We start from the raw sequence: 17,794 nt of genomic DNA, 5'->3' as shown, positions 1-17,794 counted from the left end.
CATACCTAGAGGTTGTGAGATGAGGTCGTATCACGACACAAATTAGACGTGGAATCTTGAAGCAGGATGCGTCGACGCAGAAGCAAGCGTCCGGCTGTGGCCGAGCGTATCCGTGGCTGCATGAAGCGTGTTGTTGACAGAGCTATGGCTCAGACGTTGAATTGAGTTGATCCCATGGCTGCTTGAAACGGGACTTCGGATCATGCATGATTGGGAATTGGACGGTAAATACTTAGAATTCTTTTCAAAAACATTTGAATCCCAAATTTGCATGTGATGAAGGTCAATTGCGATGGCAAGTGGAGGAAGCATCCTCGTTGGGCGTCAGGCTGAGTACAGGACGCGGACGTCGCCGGTGAGAACAACTTCATGGCGCCATCCACCTTGGCCTCACCGAAGACGCACCGAAGCAGTGGCCAAGCAAATCATCAGCGGCGGGATTGGCTCGGAAAAGGCCGACCATGTCTCGCAAGTGGAGACAAGCGGGGACGATGAAGAGACGGACTTCGGCTATTTAATGATCCATGGCGTCACGCTGCATCCGGAATGGCCCGTGCATTGTGCCCCGCCATAGGGCCGTTCCTCTTTCGGCGTCCATCTCCAATTCTCCATGGATTCGCAGGGCCCGCAGCGGCAGGCAGCACCAAAGACGGGCAAGTGCGACGCGGTGCAGCTTCCAGAATCCAGAACAGAACAGAACTTGTCTTTCCGGAGATGCCGGCAATGTCAGGTCGGCTTAGCTCATCCAGTTTCTTTATCCATCCGTCTCCATTTCCATGTCCATCTCCAAATCTCTGATATCCATTTCCCCTCCCCGCAGCGAATCAGTGATGCGTGCGGTCATTGCGTTTGCGCAAAGGGAGGAGCCTGCCCCTCTTCCCCTCCGAATATACACAGTGTTGCAGCACACCACACCACCCCAACCTTCCAAGGCCGCGCTCGGCCGCTCCAAACTCGGTCAGACTCAGCCCAAACAACCCATCCCAGACTATCTCAGGCCAACACACGAGACCGCACCATGCAAGCGTGTAGTCAGCAGCATGGTTTGGCAGCTTTCAGAGGCACCTTAGCCCATCCGGCATTTAGCCATCTGCGTCACATTGGCTCTGCCTACCTAAGTACCTGCCCATCTGTGGTAACTTGTCTGTTGACCAACCTTTACCTTGCTTGCTACCTAGCTACCTACCATCCGTCGTCACATTATCCTTTTTCTAAACTGGCAAACCTACGGACCGCCATGACATCGCATCCGTAATAGCTCCCAGTTCCTCTTCAAGACGCCCGCCGACCCAACCCAACGACGAACGAAGACCGCGACCACCTTACAAATACTCGGCCACCGGTGGCCGAACACGAGCAGTCTCCTAAGCTGCTACGCACCCCACTCTCGGTGGCTGTGATCGACCGTCTCCTCCCCCGTCCTGACCCCGCCGGACCAGGCATCCCCCCGGCTTCCGACTTGTCCAGCTGCTTGCTTGTCTCACATGCCAGTTTGCACGCGACACTACGACATAACCCTCTAGGCCCGCAACCAAGTTCTTCTCGGTCAAACACCACGTAACTGCCCTCTCGACACCGGCCGACTACGCCCCTCGATCCTCACCCTCCTCCTCCTTCTCCTCTCCCTATCCGATGAACGACCCTCTGCGTTCAACCTCGTTGCCGGCCTTCCCATCGAACCAGCAAACACATACCGCCATCATGGCGACCGACGTCCACGAGAAAATCGACCCCGAGCAGGTTCCCGCGGCGGCCCCGAAGGCCGGCTTGACTAGGAAACCGAGCGACCCCCATCCGGCCGGCCGGGTCAAGTACAGCTTCCCCATGCAGCTCCTTCGTGGACTGACCTTTGGCCTCTACTTCGCCGCCTGCTGTCTTGCGTACGTCTCCCCTTCCCTCCGGCGCTCCGCCCGTCAATGCGACAGCGCCTCCCGGTAACACCGCTGACACCTGTCGCGCGCAGCATCATCACGACCCAGATGCTCGGCATCCCGCTATACTTTTACAACCGCGAAATGTTCTACGCCTACATGGCCTTGACGAAACAGTCATTTGGCCTGACCATCACGGCCATGACGCACATGTGGAGCAACAGTACGATACGCATAAGCGGCGACAAATCTATGAACGGCCAGATCAGAAAGACGCCTGACGGCAGGGTCGAGTTCAACTTCCCTGAGCGCCTCGTTCTGGTCGCAAACCACCAGGTTCGACGCCCTAAACAGAGTCATGGAAAGCGTAACACTGACACCATGCGCGGCAGATCTATACCGACTGGCTGTACCTCTGGTGGGTGGCCTACGCAAACGCCCCGAGCATGCACGGCCACATCTACATCATCCTCAAGGAGTCGCTCAAGTACATCCCCGGCGTCGGAATCGGCATGATGTTCTACGGCTTCATCTTCATGTCGCGCAAGATGGCCACCGACCAGCCCCGTCTGGCGCATCGCATCGACAAGCTCAAGACGCGCCACGTCGCCGCCAACGGCAAGGAGTACCTCAACCCCATGTGGCTCCTCCTCTTCCCCGAGGGCACGAACTTGTCCACCAACGGCCGCCGCAAGTCGGCCGCCTGGGCCGCGAAGATGGGCCTCAAGGACCCGGAGCACGTGCTCCTCCCGCGCAGCACCGGCACCCTTTTCTGCCTCAGAGAGCTGAAGGGCTCGCTCGAGTACATCTACGACTGCACCGTTGCCTACGAAGGCGTCCCGTAAGTTCCAACCCCCACCCACCCGCTTTGCCGTCTTGCGGATTTCCCAGCATCCGTCCGTGACGCATGCTAACGAGTTCTCTCCCAGCCGCGGCAAGTTCGGTGACCAATACTTCTCCCTCATCAGCACCTACTTCCAAGGCCGGCCCCCGCGCTCCGTCAACTTCCACTGGCGGCGCTTCCGCCTCGCCGACATTCCCCTCGACGACGCAAAGGCCTTCGACGCCTGGCTCCGCGAGCGCTGGTACGAGAAGGACGCTCTCATGGAGGAGTACCTGTCTACCGGCCGCTTCCCCGCGAGCCCCGACATCGAGGGCGGCCATCTCGAGACCGAGGTCCGTCTGAAAAACTGGTTCGAGCTGGGGCAGATCTTTGTTGTAGTCGGCACCGCCGGCATCATCTGGCGCATGATCATCAACGCCATCGCGAGGTTCGCCTCGGTTCTTTAAGTGACTTTAGGGTGTGGAGGACTGCGCTGCAGCTGTTGGTGGCGAGGGCGTCAAGGTCTGGCGCGTGAGTCATCGGGCGGCGGGAGGGGGCAGTTGGTTACGCGTACATAACTCGGCACGGTGATTCCCACGGAGAGGCTATTGATTAGCGAGCGATCTCATTACACGGAAATATTCGGGCTGGTTCTCGGCGGGTCGGTGCACTGGGTGTTTGGATTGATTTTCTCTGTGCTTTTTGACGACGCGGGCGCTTCGCGCGTTCGCATGCTGCAATACAGGGCTCATGGCCCATCTCAACGGCCGGGTTGTATCTGTTTTTAGCGCGCAGTCTCACTTCATCGATGGCGCGTATTGTCCTTCAATCTTTCGTCAAGGTCCCCGTCGTCTCCATCGGTGATGCGACCAACACGCGCGCCCAAACCCGACGGTCTGGATGATACGAGGGTGCGACATGCTGGAGGCACGATTGCAGGCATGATCGGCAGCTGTGTGTCAATTCCGCCAGTCCTGCCCAACTGATCTCTTCCATGCTATCAATAGACGTTTAAGCGCGCTGGTGGAGTATGAGACCTGATTAGGTTGCAGTAAGGAGGCGGCGTAGAATTCAAAGCGCTAAGCAGCACGAACACCAAGAAGTGTGGAAACTCGCGCGAAGCAGGCATATCTTAAAAGACGCGCGCGAGATACTTTCGGTTGGTCCTTCCAACAAACTTTGCATTCTTGTCAACTCCTGGGTGTCCTTTTATTCTAAGTGTTTCCCATTGCTTTTAGCGGAGAAATGTGTTCACAAGTCATCGAAGTTTATGCCGGTTGTCTCTGCATTGTCGAACATCGTGAGATCCAAACCTGTTCTTACGTCGAGCGTGAGAAACACACCATCGAGAAACGAACCGCAATCTCAGAGAAGAGTTGCGAGAAACATCAGCAGCCTGAGACACTGGACAAGGCTCGACTTGGCCTATTCCACCGGAACAGTGATCTCGAAGATTACGACTTGTCAGCTTGAAGCCAGACCAGACAGCTTCAGCCCCTGACGATAGTTTACGAAGGAGATCGAACGTTTTTGATCATTAATCAGTTTTTGAGGCGACGGATGACGGGCATCCGCCCACATGGGCCTTCGGAGATCGTCGACCCTGTCCATCGAGGTATGAAGTCTTTCTGCAAAGCGGTAGACTGGAACAGTCAAGCTGATGAGGTCTTAGTGTACGGGTCACTCCCAATCGGATCAGAGGAGATTCGAATCCTCAAACTGCATCCTGCCCATTGTCTGTCATCCCCAGTCGAAGTCTCACTCAACATTGCCAAGCTCGGTGATCCATCCGTCCATTACGATGCCTTGTCATACAGATGGGGTGATCACACCGACAACGAGATGATCATAGTCAACCGGCAGACCCTCAAAGTCACGCAAAGCCTTGCAACGGCTCTGCGGTATCTTCGAAGCCAAGACCATGGTGTTATCCTTTGGGCTGACAGCATCTGCATCGACCAGAGCAACGCTGCTGAGAAGAACGTGCAGGTCGCGCTCATGGGCGATATTTACAGGACAGCTGAGTGCGTGAGGATCTGGCTCGGCGAAGGTGACCAGGATACTACACAGGCTATGCAGCTGGTCAATGACTGCAACGGGTTCCGAGACACGAATGCCGTCGTCAAGCGAGTCGTCGGCGACGAGCGCGGTGCCATCGGTCTGGCGGGGCTTCTGCGGCGACCATACTGGAACAGAATGTGGATGTTCCAGGAAATACTCCTTCCCAAGATTGGCCATGTCCACTGCGGGACCTCTAGTGCACCCTTTGGCACATTTGTGCAGATGGATCTCGCGTCATCGCAGCCGCAGTTGTGGCCGGCGAGACGGACGAGTCCGGCATGGATCCACGACCTCCGCAAGGCCTTTTTCAACATTGCGCAGTTCACGATCGCTCCCAGAGAGCTGCAGAACTTGGAGCATATCCTGGCGGTGACTAGAGTTCTGCAGGCCTCGGAGCCGGCCGACAAGCTTTTTGCCCTCATGGGTACATGCGACATGGCTTCTTACTTGACGGTGGACTACGACAAGACTTTCCAAGACATTTACGTCGGATTTACGAGGAACTACTCGAAGTCTACCGGCAAACTGTCACTTACCCTCACTGCTGGGTGGCGTAACCCCGTATGTAAGGAGGACGATGGGCAGCTTCCTTCGTGGACTCCCGACTTCCGTGGCTCCCGGCCTGAGAGCGACATATATGCGGGGTTCGCAACCGCGGGAGTGTTCAACGCATCCAAGGGATGTTGCTTCGAGAATGACGCTTTCAACCCAGAGCTTCCCGAAGGGGTCTTGGTAACCCAAGGCTACGTTCTGGACACGATTCAGTCCGTGACGCCTCTTCTCGGCGGAGACGATGGCCGGCGGCAAATACTCGAGACTTTTGACATCCGACGTCCCAATGACAATCTATCCGGGAGGTCTCGGCTCCAAGCTCTTTGCGAAACTCTCATCTTCGACGCCGATGGTGTCAAGGACGACGATTGCGAGGAAACGCTCGCTCGTAAGCGAGATCGACAGCTTAAGCACTTGCTCGGTTTCATGTATGACGTGGACGTACAAGGAGACAATTCCAACACTAGCAGATCAACAGCCCCATCAACTGGGACTCTGTCTTGGGCCGTTCCGGAACAGGTCTTCGACATGCTTTGAGGAGTTACAAGCAACTTCAACACTCCGACCCTGCCACCCTTGCAGGGTATCGGAACATGTTCGTCGGAGAGTACGACGCCAACGCTGGGAAGATCTCGAGCGTGTTCGTCACGCGCGACAGCCGCTTCGGCCGTAGCAACTACACCATCCGACCTGGGGATGTGGTTGCGGTGCTCTATGGATCCGATCTGCCCGTCATTCTGCGCAAATCTGGGTCATGTTACAAGTTCCTCGGTGGTGCATACGTCAGCGGGATGATGTACGGGGAAGTGATCGATGAGTATGGTGCTGATTTATGTGCTGAGAGTGTTTTGTTAATCTAGTGTATTTACCACGTCGTGATTGTTTTCTCATATTGGAGTTGAGGATAATGTTCAATACTCATTTAACGATTCATACCTACCTCTCTTATGATCTCACTGTTTTCCAACAAAGCCACCGCCGATGTTGGTTTGCTTTCGCCATGGAGAAAAGATCGTTGTTGTTGGAGTCGAAAATCAACTCCCGTATCCTGTAATATCAACCTTCCGATGAAATCGACCTGCTTGAAGCATGATCTTGGAACTCAAGGAGCGCCATGTGCCAAGTTAGCGGCGTGTCTGGCGACAATTTGGTCAAATCATCGTTGTTGATGTCACGTTGGTTTCATCGCCCAGACGGAGCGAGCCCCCGTCGGTGATGAGAGGACTATCTAAAAGAGCTAGCTTTGGAAAAAGCCCGCCACATTAAACGCGGGCCGTGGCGTCAGTCTCCGGCCCGCCTTCGTCCTCCATCCTGTCCACGTTTGGAATCGGTGTGGTGGTGTAATTTTCTGGAGAATAAGCTCCTTTGCGGAGGGCGCACCTGGTAGCTGACTAACAGTTACTGTCTGTTTAAACATCTTCAAACGAGGTAATCCGACTTCATCGGCTGATGGCTATGTCAAGTGCCAATTCGGAGGACAGAACAGTGAGAATGTTCGTGCCACGTTCCTATTCCCTGTTCATTACCTGTTTGTCCGAAGTTACAGCTAAACAATCCGTCATGAGACCGGCGGCTAGACGTACCAGTCTCCACGTCCAGCCTCCCACAAATAGAACCTGGAAAGGACAAGTTGTTGGGCCGTAATCACGTTAGGGAATCCTTACTTGAACAGGCTTGAAACCTTTTTGACAGGAAACTGAGTACCTTACGTACAACAAGTACAGGGCCAACTCAATTCGTCTCGGTGACCAGCCCCCAGCTACCTTCCCTGGCTCGGTGAGTTCAAGTGGGAAAATTGGAAAAGAGGATACCAAACACCATGAGGGCCTATGGTGATCGTCGAACCCCTTCGTAATGGAGCAGGCTGACGTCTCCCAAGGAGAAAGGGGCAACTACGAGTAGGGACAGCACCAAGGAAACTGTTCTTAACTAGAGGCAGTATCGTCATAGTAGCCCCAGTTGTCACCACGAGCCGTCCCGCTCACGACCCCCACACCTCGGTGAGCCCTCGGTCAGGATCGATCGGTCGGGATGTCGATGAGATCGCCGCCGCGCCGAAAACTGTAGAACACCTCAACCCGCTGAAACACCAAGTTTTTGGATCTTCCACCGTGAAATGCATGTTGATGGCGTCGAGGTGGGAGGAAAGCAGGCGGTGGTGATGTAATTAGGTGCTCATCCGCCCTATTCTGAAGGCGATAATGTGGAGAGCTGAAGTCATCCCGCAGTGGGTGTGCCGTCTGTGCTGGGGAGCATTATCTCCGACTTGGGTTGATGTAAGATGAGTTGAACATGATGTCATGCGCCGAGATGGTGTTTAAAGGAGAGCATTTGGACGCTCGATGATTCGGAAGAAACAAAGACGATCCAATTCAATCACGCACTTCAATACCAAAACAAGCCTCAAATTATCCAAACGAAATTTGGACATTACAACAAACGATCATCAACCAACAACTTTACCAAAAACAAACAACCATCAAAATGTCTGCTCAGTACAACAAGGCCCCCAGCGCTGGCACCAAGGTACGTCTGGATTCAACCGTCGAAGGTTGGAGGACAGAGAGACCCCCAGATAACAGATGCTAACAAAGCCTCCCAGGTCGAGCCCGGCTCCGCAGCTCCCACCCGCGGCGAAGCCACCGGCCCCGTTCCCTCAGGCTCCCTTGCAGCCGAGTCCGCCAGCCACGGCGGTGAATTCGCCAAAAACCGCGGCGTCGATGCTTCCAACCCCTCCTCAACCTCCAACACCTCTTCTTCCCAAACCGGCACCCGCGCTGCTCCCGGGTCCGGCTCCTCATCGGTCCCCGGTCAGGCCGGCGAGGCGCCAACGTACGTGAACAACCAGTACATCCGCGACCCTAACGGCCCGCACGGCAAGAACATCACGGAGGGCTTCGACACGAAGAACACGCGTGATGGCGTGCAGGCGGCTTTCAATGCCGAGATCGGCAGCGAGAACGACCCCAGCCGCGCGGCGGAGCAGGGCTTCCTGCAGAGCCAGACCAAGGCCGGCCGCGACGCCGGTCCCCGCCAGACCGAGGCCGGCGGGCAGACGGTGTACGAGAACTTGAAGAGCGATGTCCAGGCGTAAAGAGAGGCTGGGGATTTTGCGCGGAGGAGAAATGTGTAACGACTTTGTATGAATAACATTAAAATACCCAATGGGTGATGTGGAATAAGAAAATAATTCCAAACTGCTGATCCAAATTGTGTGTTCTGTGTATGATGTAGGGCGATGAGTCTTCGATTGCTGAAGAAATGTTACAATTTTTAGGAGCAAGAATAAATACTTAACTGTGAAATTAATCTAAATAATCCTTTAAAATGCCAGTCTTCTTTTGGCACAGGGCGTTGTCTGCTCATACAAGCAAAAGGTCTTTTACAAAGTGCATGCTATGTGTGTGAGACCCTTCAACTCGTGTTGTTCAGAGCCGGGCCATGTCAGGATTATAAGACAAGTTTTGGGTAGTTAGAGACATCTGAAACGGGCGCTTGGTCTAGGGGTATGATTTTCGCTTCGCACTTCCTTCTGGAACGCGCTATTGTGAAAGGTCGTGGGTTCAATTCCCACAGTGTCCAAAACTTTTACTTTTGGCAACGTACATTATGAACGTACTTTGATTGCATTCAAGTATGATTGATCAATTGCCGTGAACGAAAAAAAATACCCTGCCTTATCCGTTACGTACTTGTTAAGTAGGAGACTTGGTTCAAGTAAGCTAGGCGGAGCAACGTGATTGCCGGTAACGTCTGTTAAGCGAATCAGTCTTATTCAAATCAGTCATCAGGACAATCTTGTACGGATGCAGAGTACTCTGTACAGGACGGGCACATCATAGTCCCCGGAAATGCACAATGAATTCAAGTGAGCTGTCACGACAAGGGGCCAAGACGGGTTCAGACGGCGTGCCGTTGCCGAGTGGGGCGGTTGGAGAAATACGGTTGCCTAATTCCATTCTGTCTGCTAATTAACAGTATGATGCCGCCGCCATGCCCAGGGGTTTCTGGTCTAAGATTCTCAATGTAGAAACGGCGGTTTTCCCCATTGAAAAGAAGGAAACCAACAAACAAACAAACAAACAAACAAGCAAGGGGACCATTGAGCAAGGGCTGATGATTCGAGTCTTAATCCAACCTTAGTTGCCAAACCTCTCTTCTTCCACCTTCCCAACTGTTTTGTCAACTTGACGTCTCCTTAAACCCCCGACGTCGACTCTCAGGATTTCACCTCGTTGAGGCGCAGCCACGGACTCTTCCCACCCCTGTCGCTGTCGGCTTTGTTACGGGACGAGTCAGGACGAGTCGCAGAAAACCTTTGTGAGAAGAAGCTTCTTATTCAGCGCGGGGGAGCCGGATGCCGATGCGCCGATAACACGAGGGCATCGAAACAGCGGAGGCTATTCCGCCCAACGTCGCGTGCGATCCATTTGAGCGGTGGGATCGAGAGGAAAGAAACACGGCAAAGATACTGACACACTGACACCGACTTCGACATCAACAAACGGCAGCGACAGCGACGAATAGGGACGGCGACGACGTCTCACCCATGCCCGGCCTACGGTGACGATAATGAGCGCGTCCGAGTCGTATCAGCTCGAGTCGCTCCCCTCCGAAGCGGACGGCGTCAAACCGCCCTCGCCGACGGCCTCCATCGACCCGGCCAATGTGAGGTGGATGAACCAGGGCGGCCGGCGATGGGAGGTCGGCAAGATCGTCTCGCGCATCGTCTCGACGCTGCTGTGCGCCATTATGCTCATCATCTGTATGGCGTGGTATGCGCATCCCGAGTTTGACGTGTACGATGTTTGGCCGTGGCTGAGTCTCCCGGGTGTATGTGTTCATCCTCCTTCGTCCCCCCACCCCCCACCACCCGGCTTCTCGGAAGAGACCTTTGTGAGATAGGTACACCGAGCTGACACGCCTGTCCACAAGGCCATAATGTGCTTCATGTGGGATTTGGGCGAGTTCCTCTCCGTCTGCGCCCGGCACGGCCGCGGCATCACGCCCAAAGCGCACATCGGTGTCGAAGTGATACTGTCCATCGTAGCCTACATAGGCGGGGGCTGGCTGGCCTTGCAGTTGGGAATTTTGCAACAGGACCAGCTTGACGATCTGCCTATCCGCTACGCCCTTGCCATATGCGTCTTCATACTTATCACCGCGTGAGTTTACACATCATGACCTTTGTCTCCCCATCCGGGTCCCTTGCTGACGCCTCCTCGTCACAGAACGATCCATCTAGTCCTATTCATCCGCGCCTGTATCGAGCGCAGCCGCGAGATCCGTCGGCGCAGACCGCGCGTCATGTACATCCCCGAGACGGGACAGACGATCTACGTCGTCGCCAAACCATTTCCCAAGCTGCCGACGTGGAAGTCACAGCAGCAGCAGCCTGCAACCCGCGCCGGGTCGTTCCCGCGGTCGCCGCAAAGCCCCGTTGGTAGCAGCAACAGCAACAGCAACAGCAACAGCATCAGCAGCCCGCTGCACCGCCACTTTCAGCAGCTGCAGCTCGAGATCCCGCCGCCACTGCCCGAACGTTGGCCGAGTGAGCTGTCCCCCTCGATGTCGTCGATCAAGAGGAAGCCGGTGCGCGGGATACCGCGAAACATACCGGCGGGTGACCGCGAGCGGCTGCTCCGGCCGAACATGCGGCCGCCGCCGGAGGACTACGAGCCGTCGCCGGAGGAGCTGGAGAGGAGGAGGCGGGGCGACGCGCAGCCGCAGCTGATCATGCCGGGGGACGTGGACATCAAGTTCGCGACAAGCGCCACGGGCATGACGCCGGCGGACTCGAGCGCGCGTGAGGGCAAGTATCGCGTCGACGCCTCGCAGATGTCGGGGATGGCGCCGATGGGAGAGGCGTCGGCAACAGGGAACGGCAGGGGCAGGCGGCAGTCAATGTGATCCGACTGCGTTACATCATGTATAGATTCATTCTGCGCGCATAGCTGGAACTACTTGTTGACAGGCTTGTCGACACGGCGTTTGGGGGGGGGAGTCTGTCACTTGGATACATATTGGGCTTGCCAAAGTGCATATACGGCAGTTCTGTTTACACTGACTGCTGCATCCATACCGAAATTACGTTGTAAACAAACACCTACACACACACACACACACATACGCCCCCGTTCATCACCTACCCGTAGATCCCAAAACCCCATCTACGAATCCCTCCCCAAATGGCACTACTGAAAACCCGTGACAGACTTTCGGGGCTGGCGCACGCTAGAGCCCTGCCCGTCAGGGGCTCGTCGCACCCTGTAACACGAGCAAGGCTCCACCCACTGCCCCACAACGTCGCGCTGTGCATGGGCGTCAACAAAATCTCCCGGGCAAGGGGCGACGAGTTCTAGGGACCTGGGTCCACTGTCCGCCTGGCTGCTGCAGGTGCTTCCATCCGCTGTCGAGCCGCCGCCCCCTCCAAGGGTGTGAAAGTGGAATCGGAAATGCGACATCCTATCCCATCCCGTTCCGTCCGTCCTTCGTCCCTTGTGCGCCGCCAACCAACACCGAACTTCGCCGCGTAACACCACCTACCGACCTGGAGTCCACCCCCGAGACCAACCAAACCAAACATCATCGTTGCGCCGTTGCGGCCTCCGGAAGCACCTCAGGTCACGAAGATAAAAAACAAACAACCAATTGCGACGAAACCAGGCCCAAATGACGACTCAATCTTGACCGCGCGATCTCCCCAATCGCACCCTCCTCCTCTCCTCCCTCCCGTGGGATCCGAACCCGTTTCAACGAGGAAAAACAGCAAACGATGCAGACTCTCGCCGCCGCCCCCGCCGCCGACGACGAAGACTCCCGACGAAAATGGACAACACGCCCCTCCACCCCGATATCATAACCCTGCCCCCGGACACCGGCCAGCGCCATGGCGACTTCCTCACCGCGATCCCCTACAACCGCTCCATGTACCGCACCACCCTCCTCCTCCGCCTTAGCTCACTCCTCGTCGCCTCCATCATCCTCGGCATCGTCGGCGCCCAGCGGTACGACGACTTGAACATGGTCGCCAACCTCGCCTTTGGCGCCCCGACCGCCGGCCTGGCCTGGCTCTGGAGCGCGGGCGACATCGTCGCGCTGCTCGTGCGGGATCGGGGGCTCCGGTGGACCAAAAACGACCCGATGAAGCTGCCGCGCAGCACGCGCTTCAGCTGGGGCGCCCCCGGCGGGCATGTCACCGCGCATTTGTGCATCTGGGCGCCCACGCTGGCGTTTATGGGCATCATCCTCTCGACCTGGCTGAGCTATGCCAGGGACGGCGTTGTCTGGGGGAATACGTCCCCCGACCCGCGGCAGTTGAGCATTCTGTCGTCGCTGTCTGTCTTTATGTTTCTCTTGGCGTGAGTTCTGTCCCCCCCTTCTCTTGTCATGCAGAGTAGAAAAGAAGGGACAAGCGCCGGCTAACGAAAGATTTCCCTACCCCTTCCAGGATAATCCATTTCTCCCTCTTCGTTCTCGCCTGCGTTGCGGTCGACAACAACCGGAGGCAGTACTCGGACGTCGTCTTCGTCCCGCGAGGGGAGCTGTGCGAGATGGTGCCCGTGCCGCCGACGACGCCGTGGGAGCTCTTCTCGCCGAGGAGGCTGCTGCTCTCGTACTTTGCGAACCACTACGTGCGCTTCGTGCCGGGAGCCGACGGAACTGTGACCATGGCGAGAGACTATAGTAGTCGACAGGCGAGGTTTTGAGCGTTGCATTTATGACCGGATTTTATTATTATAAGAGCGAAAATACCAGCAAACCAACAGTCAGGGGACAGGCGTAGCAACTTCCGAAGGGCATGACAGCACTGATCAACGAGGGCAGCCATCAATCCCAAGTCGCCGGAATAACTAACCGCCATTCGTACAGCAAGGCAGCTGACATGGAGCGTCTTGGAGCATTCTTCGAAACATTTACCCACTAACCAAAGTGAGACTTGTGCTTTGCGTCGATCATCATTGCGATTTCATCATATTACCACTGCTGTCGGACGACAAACGATGGGGAAAGCCCAAAGCATCACCGGAGACATCGACTTGAAGGAAGGGGAAATATTGAGCATTTAATGGCATGACATTACATCGCATACCAGACAGCGGTCAATGGACCGCTGATCAAGTGACGCTAGGAGGACTCTGACGCTGCTGCCCAGCAGGGACCAGCATTTCGAGGGCATCTCTAACCGGCATGATATCCACAGATCTCCAACACCACCGAGAGTCATGATCTGGGCTCCAGATCGCACACGACTTGCCGCACTCACCTATCTATAAGAGCATCGATAGGCACAGGGCGATTTCGCAAAATCTACAACATTTCGCAAAATCTACAACATCGCGCACACCGCAGTAACGGGGCCGTTTGAGCTCACAAGCGGCTGAATTGATACCCAACAACAAATAGAGCATTATATAACAGCAACCCACAGCATATTTTTTGTAAAAAAAACAAATAGATGGAACATGCCAAAGCAGTTTAACACACACTCATCGTCGTCTCCTCCCTTGGCCTCAGAAGGCTTCCGGCCATAGCCAGCCACCAATCAGGTCAGGCGCATTAGCACGTGATACGTGACGTCAAGCCCCGCGTCCCCAGTTTGCTGCAAGGTGGCGTAAGAGAAGCCACTCAGCGCGCGTCATTTTCGAAGTCAGGCAGGGTCCGATTAGATAAGGTACCGATAAGTGTAGAGAATACCTCCGTCATGGACACCCAAGGGGGGTTTGGCTGAGGCTTTCGCCAGAAATCCAAGACAGTTATTCAACATGATTCCCAAGATAGGTGGTCTCGGGGAAGTTAACAAAGAACCTCGCCAAATGACTGGTGCGCCCAAGACAGCCTTGTGCATGGTTTTCATAGTAACAATGGCTGGCGCTTGACGTGGACGCTTGGCCAATTCCAATGGTTGTTACTGGACGGTCGGAGGCGGTGGCGGTACGTACTGCTTACTCGCGCGGACTGGGTGCCTTATCGCCTTTGCTACCCTATCGGTTATCAGCTTTTTTCAAAAATTTGAGTCGTTGCCCCACTACCAACTCCTCGAACCTGGCAAGCAGGTGCAGCCCAACAGTGGGTGTGTGTGTGTGTGTGTGTGTGTGTGTGTGTGTGTCCAGTTGCCCCTCCCCAGGATCTGTGTCCTACGTGTGTGTGTTTCGTACCGCCGCTCTTTGTCCTGTCGGAGAAGAACATCGAATTTTTCTTCCTTCTCCTTCTCTTTTTACTCCTACACGCCTCATCCTCTCCCTCCTCCTCCTCCAAGTCGAACTTCTTCGCCGACTTGATACCTGCGTGACACTTCTTCGTCGTCAACGCATCGAACAGAAGACGGGTTTTTTTTGTACAAAACCTACTTCCTCTCTTTTTGTTCGTTTTTGGGCGACCACTAGTTCCCCCGCCATCGCTTAAAAAAAACACAAGCAACCCCGCCATCACCACCCAAAAACCATCGTCATCATGGTTTCCTCATCCAAGGAGAAGAGACTCGCCAAGAAGGCCGCCGGAGGCAAGGTCGACAAGAAGAAGGCCTCCAACGGCGACGATGGCCCCGCCACCGGTGCCGATAAGATGGACGAGGTGAGCCGTCTCGCCGCCCAGATGGACCAGCACGGCATCTCGGACCGTGTCACCACCGGTGTCCTGGCTTCTACCCAGGCCAGCAAGGACGTCAAGATCACCAGTGCCAGCTTGGTGTTCCACGGCCGTGTCCTCTTCAACGACACCACCCTCGAGCTCTCGTACGGTCGCCGCTACGGTCTCCTGGGAGAGAACGGTTGCGGAAAGTCGACCCTTCTCAAGGCTATCGATGCGCGCGAGTTCCCCATCCCCGAGCACATCGATATCTACCTTTTGAACGAGGGTGCTCCTCCCACCGAGCTCGGTGCCCTTGAGTGGGTCGTTACCGAGGCTGAGCGTGAGATGGACCGTCTGGACAAGCTGGCCGAGAAGATCCTTGAAGAGGATGGCCCCGAGAGCCCTATCCTGATGGACCTGTACGAGGTATGTATTCTCTTGCTGTTCCATGCCGGTGGTTCAAATGTCTGACAGCTTCGCAGCACATGGAGAAGATGGACCCCGCGACCTTCGCCACCCGCGCCTCGCTCATCCTGACGGGTCTGGGTTTCAACAAGGTCACCATTCACAAGAAGACCAAGGACATGTCCGGTGGATGGAGAATGCGTGTCGCTCTCGCCAAGGCTCTGTTCGTCAGACCTTCGCTGCTGCTGCTCGACGACCCCACTGCCCATTTGGATCTCGAGGCCTGTGTGTGGCTGGAAGAGTACCTCAAGAAGTGGGACCGTACCCTCGTCCTCGTCTCCCACTCCATGGATTTCCTCAACGGCGTGTGCACCACCATGATCGACATGCGCTTGAAGCAGCTCCTGTACTACGGTGGTAACTACGACATCTACAACAGGACTCGCTCCGAGCAGGAGACCAACCAGATGAAGGCCTACCAGAAGCAGCAGGACGAGATTGTCCACATCAAGAAGTTCATTGCCAGTGCTGGTACCTACGCCAACTTGGTCAGACAGGCAAAGTCCCGTCAGAAGATTCTCGACAAGATGGAGGCCGATGGTTTCATCCAGCCCGTCATCCCCGACAAGGTCTTCACCTTCCGTTTCGCCGATGTCGAGAAGCTCCCCCCTCCTGTCCTGTCTTTCGACAACGTCACCTTCTCCTACTCTGGCGATGCCAAGGATGACCTGTACCGCAACATCGACCTTGGTTTCGACATGGACTCCCGTACCGCCCTCGTCGGCCCCAACGGTGTCGGCAAGTCCACCCTGCTTCGTCTGATGACGGGCAAGCTCTCCCCCACCGACGGTTCCGTCACTCGCCACACCCACTTGAAGCTTGGCCTGTACTCCCAGCACAGCGCCGAGCAGCTCGACCTGACAAAGTCCGCTCTCGACTTCGTCCGTGAGAAGTACTCAGAGAAGTCCCAGGACTACCAGTACTGGCGCCAGCAGCTTGGCCGCTACGGTCTGACCGGTGAGGCCCAGACCTCGCTGATCGGCACCCTGTCCGATGGACAGAAGTCCCGTATCGTCTTCGCCCTGCTCGCCATTGAGAGCCCCAACATGCTCCTGCTCGACGAGCCCACCAACGGTCTGGATATCCCCACCATTGACTCCTTGGCCGATGCCATCAACGCCTTCAGCGGTGGTGTTATTGTCGTGTCCCACGACTTCAGGTAAGAAGCTGCTGCTCTTTCCCAAAAACACGACTTGACATGTTGATACTAACGACTCCCCTAGACTTTTGGACAAGATTGCCAAGCAAATTCTGGTGTGCGAGAACAAGACGATCAGGGCCTGGGACGGCTCGATCGGCGAGTACAAGAACTACCTCCGCAAGAAGATGATCACGGCCGGTGCCGTTTAAGGCAAACGCGACGACTCACTTGGTTTTCTGATGCATCCTTCTTCAGCGTATGTGGTTTCTTCTTTTTCCTCGGGCGGGGAAAGGAAAAAAACAACGAGAACACAACAAAAAGTGTTGTTCATGACTTGAATGAAAAAGAGTGCCGCCATGACCGTCACGACCCAGGCCGGGTTGGCTGCTGCGGAAACGGGAACCCCTCGAAGGAGGAGCGGAAAAAATTGGGAAGAAGAGAAACGAGCGGCAACGGGACGGCATTCATCAAGGGACATTTTTTTCAGCATCCACCAAGGCGGCTGCTGGCACGGCATGGGATAGATAGATATCTACAGCTGCGACACTTTTCCCCCTTTTCTCTTTTTTGTTTTTTACCCATCGTCTTTGTGTAGATGACGAGGACAATAGAGGCCACGAGCCATTGATTCGAATATTAGATGCGGTGTGTGTTCTTTTTGGTGTTGCTTTCCTGCGATGCGCTGCATAGATGCATTCCGGCACCCGCCTATTTTGAAGTTGTAGCCACATCAGTCTAATACTACCGTTTATGAATCCAATCCGAGACACGGATGCCAACGCTGGTTCCTCAGCCGACTGAATCGAGCTGACCAACGAGTGCGACATTTCCGTTGGGAGGACGTGAGCGGGGATGGCAACATCAATTCTTTCAACTGGGAATTGCTTTGCAAAGGCCGTGCTGGATGAGAGGATGACGATTCACGTGATGAGGCAACACGACGCATACTGCTGGCACAGACACTGACTGAACGGTACCGGTGGGCTGTGGATGGGCGGCGTGAAAACAGCTGGACGGGAATGCCGGGGGCGTTGGCGTTACGGAAGACCGGCCAATCACGTGGCTGAGGGAAGGGGGCGGCGGATAAACGGGGCAGGGGACTGTGAGCCGGAGGGATTGAGTATTGAGTGTGCTTGGGCTGCGGAGGAGGACAATTGGATAAGGAGAGGTAGGGAGGCAGTCAGTGAGTGTTGTGTGAAGAAACAGGGGAACGGGGACAGCTGCCACAAAGGCCCCGAAAAAACCGAGAGAAGAGGTTACGATTGAATGATTACGGCAAGGTTTGGCCGGTCATATTTTTGCCGAGGGGAG

General features: G+C 55.5%; 6 protein-coding genes across 6 annotated transcripts; all 6 read left to right on the top strand.

Annotated features, from left to right (window-relative positions):
* The first annotated feature begins 634 nt into the window (after positions 1 to 634).
* On the top strand, positions 635 to 3,534 carry CDEST_14956 (Putative phospholipid/glycerol acyltransferase). The gene is made up of 4 exons (XM_062931112.1): positions 635 to 1,880; positions 1,964 to 2,207; positions 2,264 to 2,712; positions 2,801 to 3,534. Exons 1-4 carry the CDS (start codon positions 1,633 to 1,635, stop codon positions 3,159 to 3,161), a joined length of 1,302 nt encoding a protein of 433 aa, XP_062787163.1. The 5' UTR covers positions 635 to 1,632; the 3' UTR covers positions 3,162 to 3,534.
* Positions 3,535 to 4,254: 720 nt separating this feature from the next.
* CDEST_14955 (Putative heterokaryon incompatibility) lies at positions 4,255 to 6,167 on the top strand (the record flags this gene model as incomplete). The annotated part of the gene is made up of 3 exons (XM_062931111.1): positions 4,255 to 4,309; positions 4,367 to 5,735; positions 5,786 to 6,167. The coding sequence occupies 3 exons, from the start codon at positions 4,255 to 4,257 to the stop codon at positions 6,165 to 6,167; spliced, it is 1,806 nt and encodes a 601-aa protein (XP_062787162.1).
* Positions 6,168 to 6,964: 797 nt separating this feature from the next.
* On the top strand, positions 6,965 to 8,482 carry CDEST_14954 (uncharacterized protein). The gene is made up of 2 exons (XM_062931110.1): positions 6,965 to 7,833; positions 7,910 to 8,482. Exons 1-2 carry the CDS (start codon positions 7,792 to 7,794, stop codon positions 8,399 to 8,401), a joined length of 534 nt encoding a protein of 177 aa, XP_062787161.1. The 5' UTR covers positions 6,965 to 7,791; the 3' UTR covers positions 8,402 to 8,482.
* An 828-nt stretch (positions 8,483 to 9,310) lies between these two features.
* CDEST_14953 (uncharacterized protein) lies at positions 9,311 to 11,475 on the top strand. The gene is made up of 3 exons (XM_062931109.1): positions 9,311 to 10,140; positions 10,243 to 10,472; positions 10,539 to 11,475. Exons 1-3 carry the CDS (start codon positions 9,880 to 9,882, stop codon positions 11,215 to 11,217), a joined length of 1,170 nt encoding a protein of 389 aa, XP_062787160.1. The 5' UTR covers positions 9,311 to 9,879; the 3' UTR covers positions 11,218 to 11,475.
* A 338-nt stretch (positions 11,476 to 11,813) lies between these two features.
* CDEST_14952 (uncharacterized protein) lies at positions 11,814 to 13,793 on the top strand. Its single transcript, XM_062931108.1, has 2 exons — positions 11,814 to 12,668; positions 12,758 to 13,793. Exons 1-2 carry the CDS (start codon positions 12,136 to 12,138, stop codon positions 13,014 to 13,016), a joined length of 792 nt encoding a protein of 263 aa, XP_062787159.1. The 5' UTR covers positions 11,814 to 12,135; the 3' UTR covers positions 13,017 to 13,793.
* Positions 13,794 to 14,371: 578 nt separating this feature from the next.
* CDEST_14951 (Putative AAA+ ATPase domain, ABC transporter, P-loop containing nucleoside triphosphate hydrolase) lies at positions 14,372 to 17,177 on the top strand. Its single transcript, XM_062931107.1, has 3 exons — positions 14,372 to 15,303; positions 15,360 to 16,501; positions 16,566 to 17,177. The coding sequence occupies exons 1-3, from the start codon at positions 14,761 to 14,763 to the stop codon at positions 16,690 to 16,692; spliced, it is 1,812 nt and encodes a 603-aa protein (XP_062787158.1). The 5' UTR covers positions 14,372 to 14,760; the 3' UTR covers positions 16,693 to 17,177.
* The last annotated feature ends 617 nt before the right edge of the window (positions 17,178 to 17,794 follow it).

Source organism: Colletotrichum destructivum, chromosome 10 (assembly GCF_034447905.1).
Source record: "Colletotrichum destructivum chromosome 10, complete sequence".
Classification (NCBI taxonomy): domain Eukaryota; kingdom Fungi; phylum Ascomycota; class Sordariomycetes; order Glomerellales; family Glomerellaceae; genus Colletotrichum; species Colletotrichum destructivum.
The sequence above is the reverse complement of the archived record's forward strand: the minus strand, read 5'-3'. Positions and strand labels throughout refer to the sequence as shown.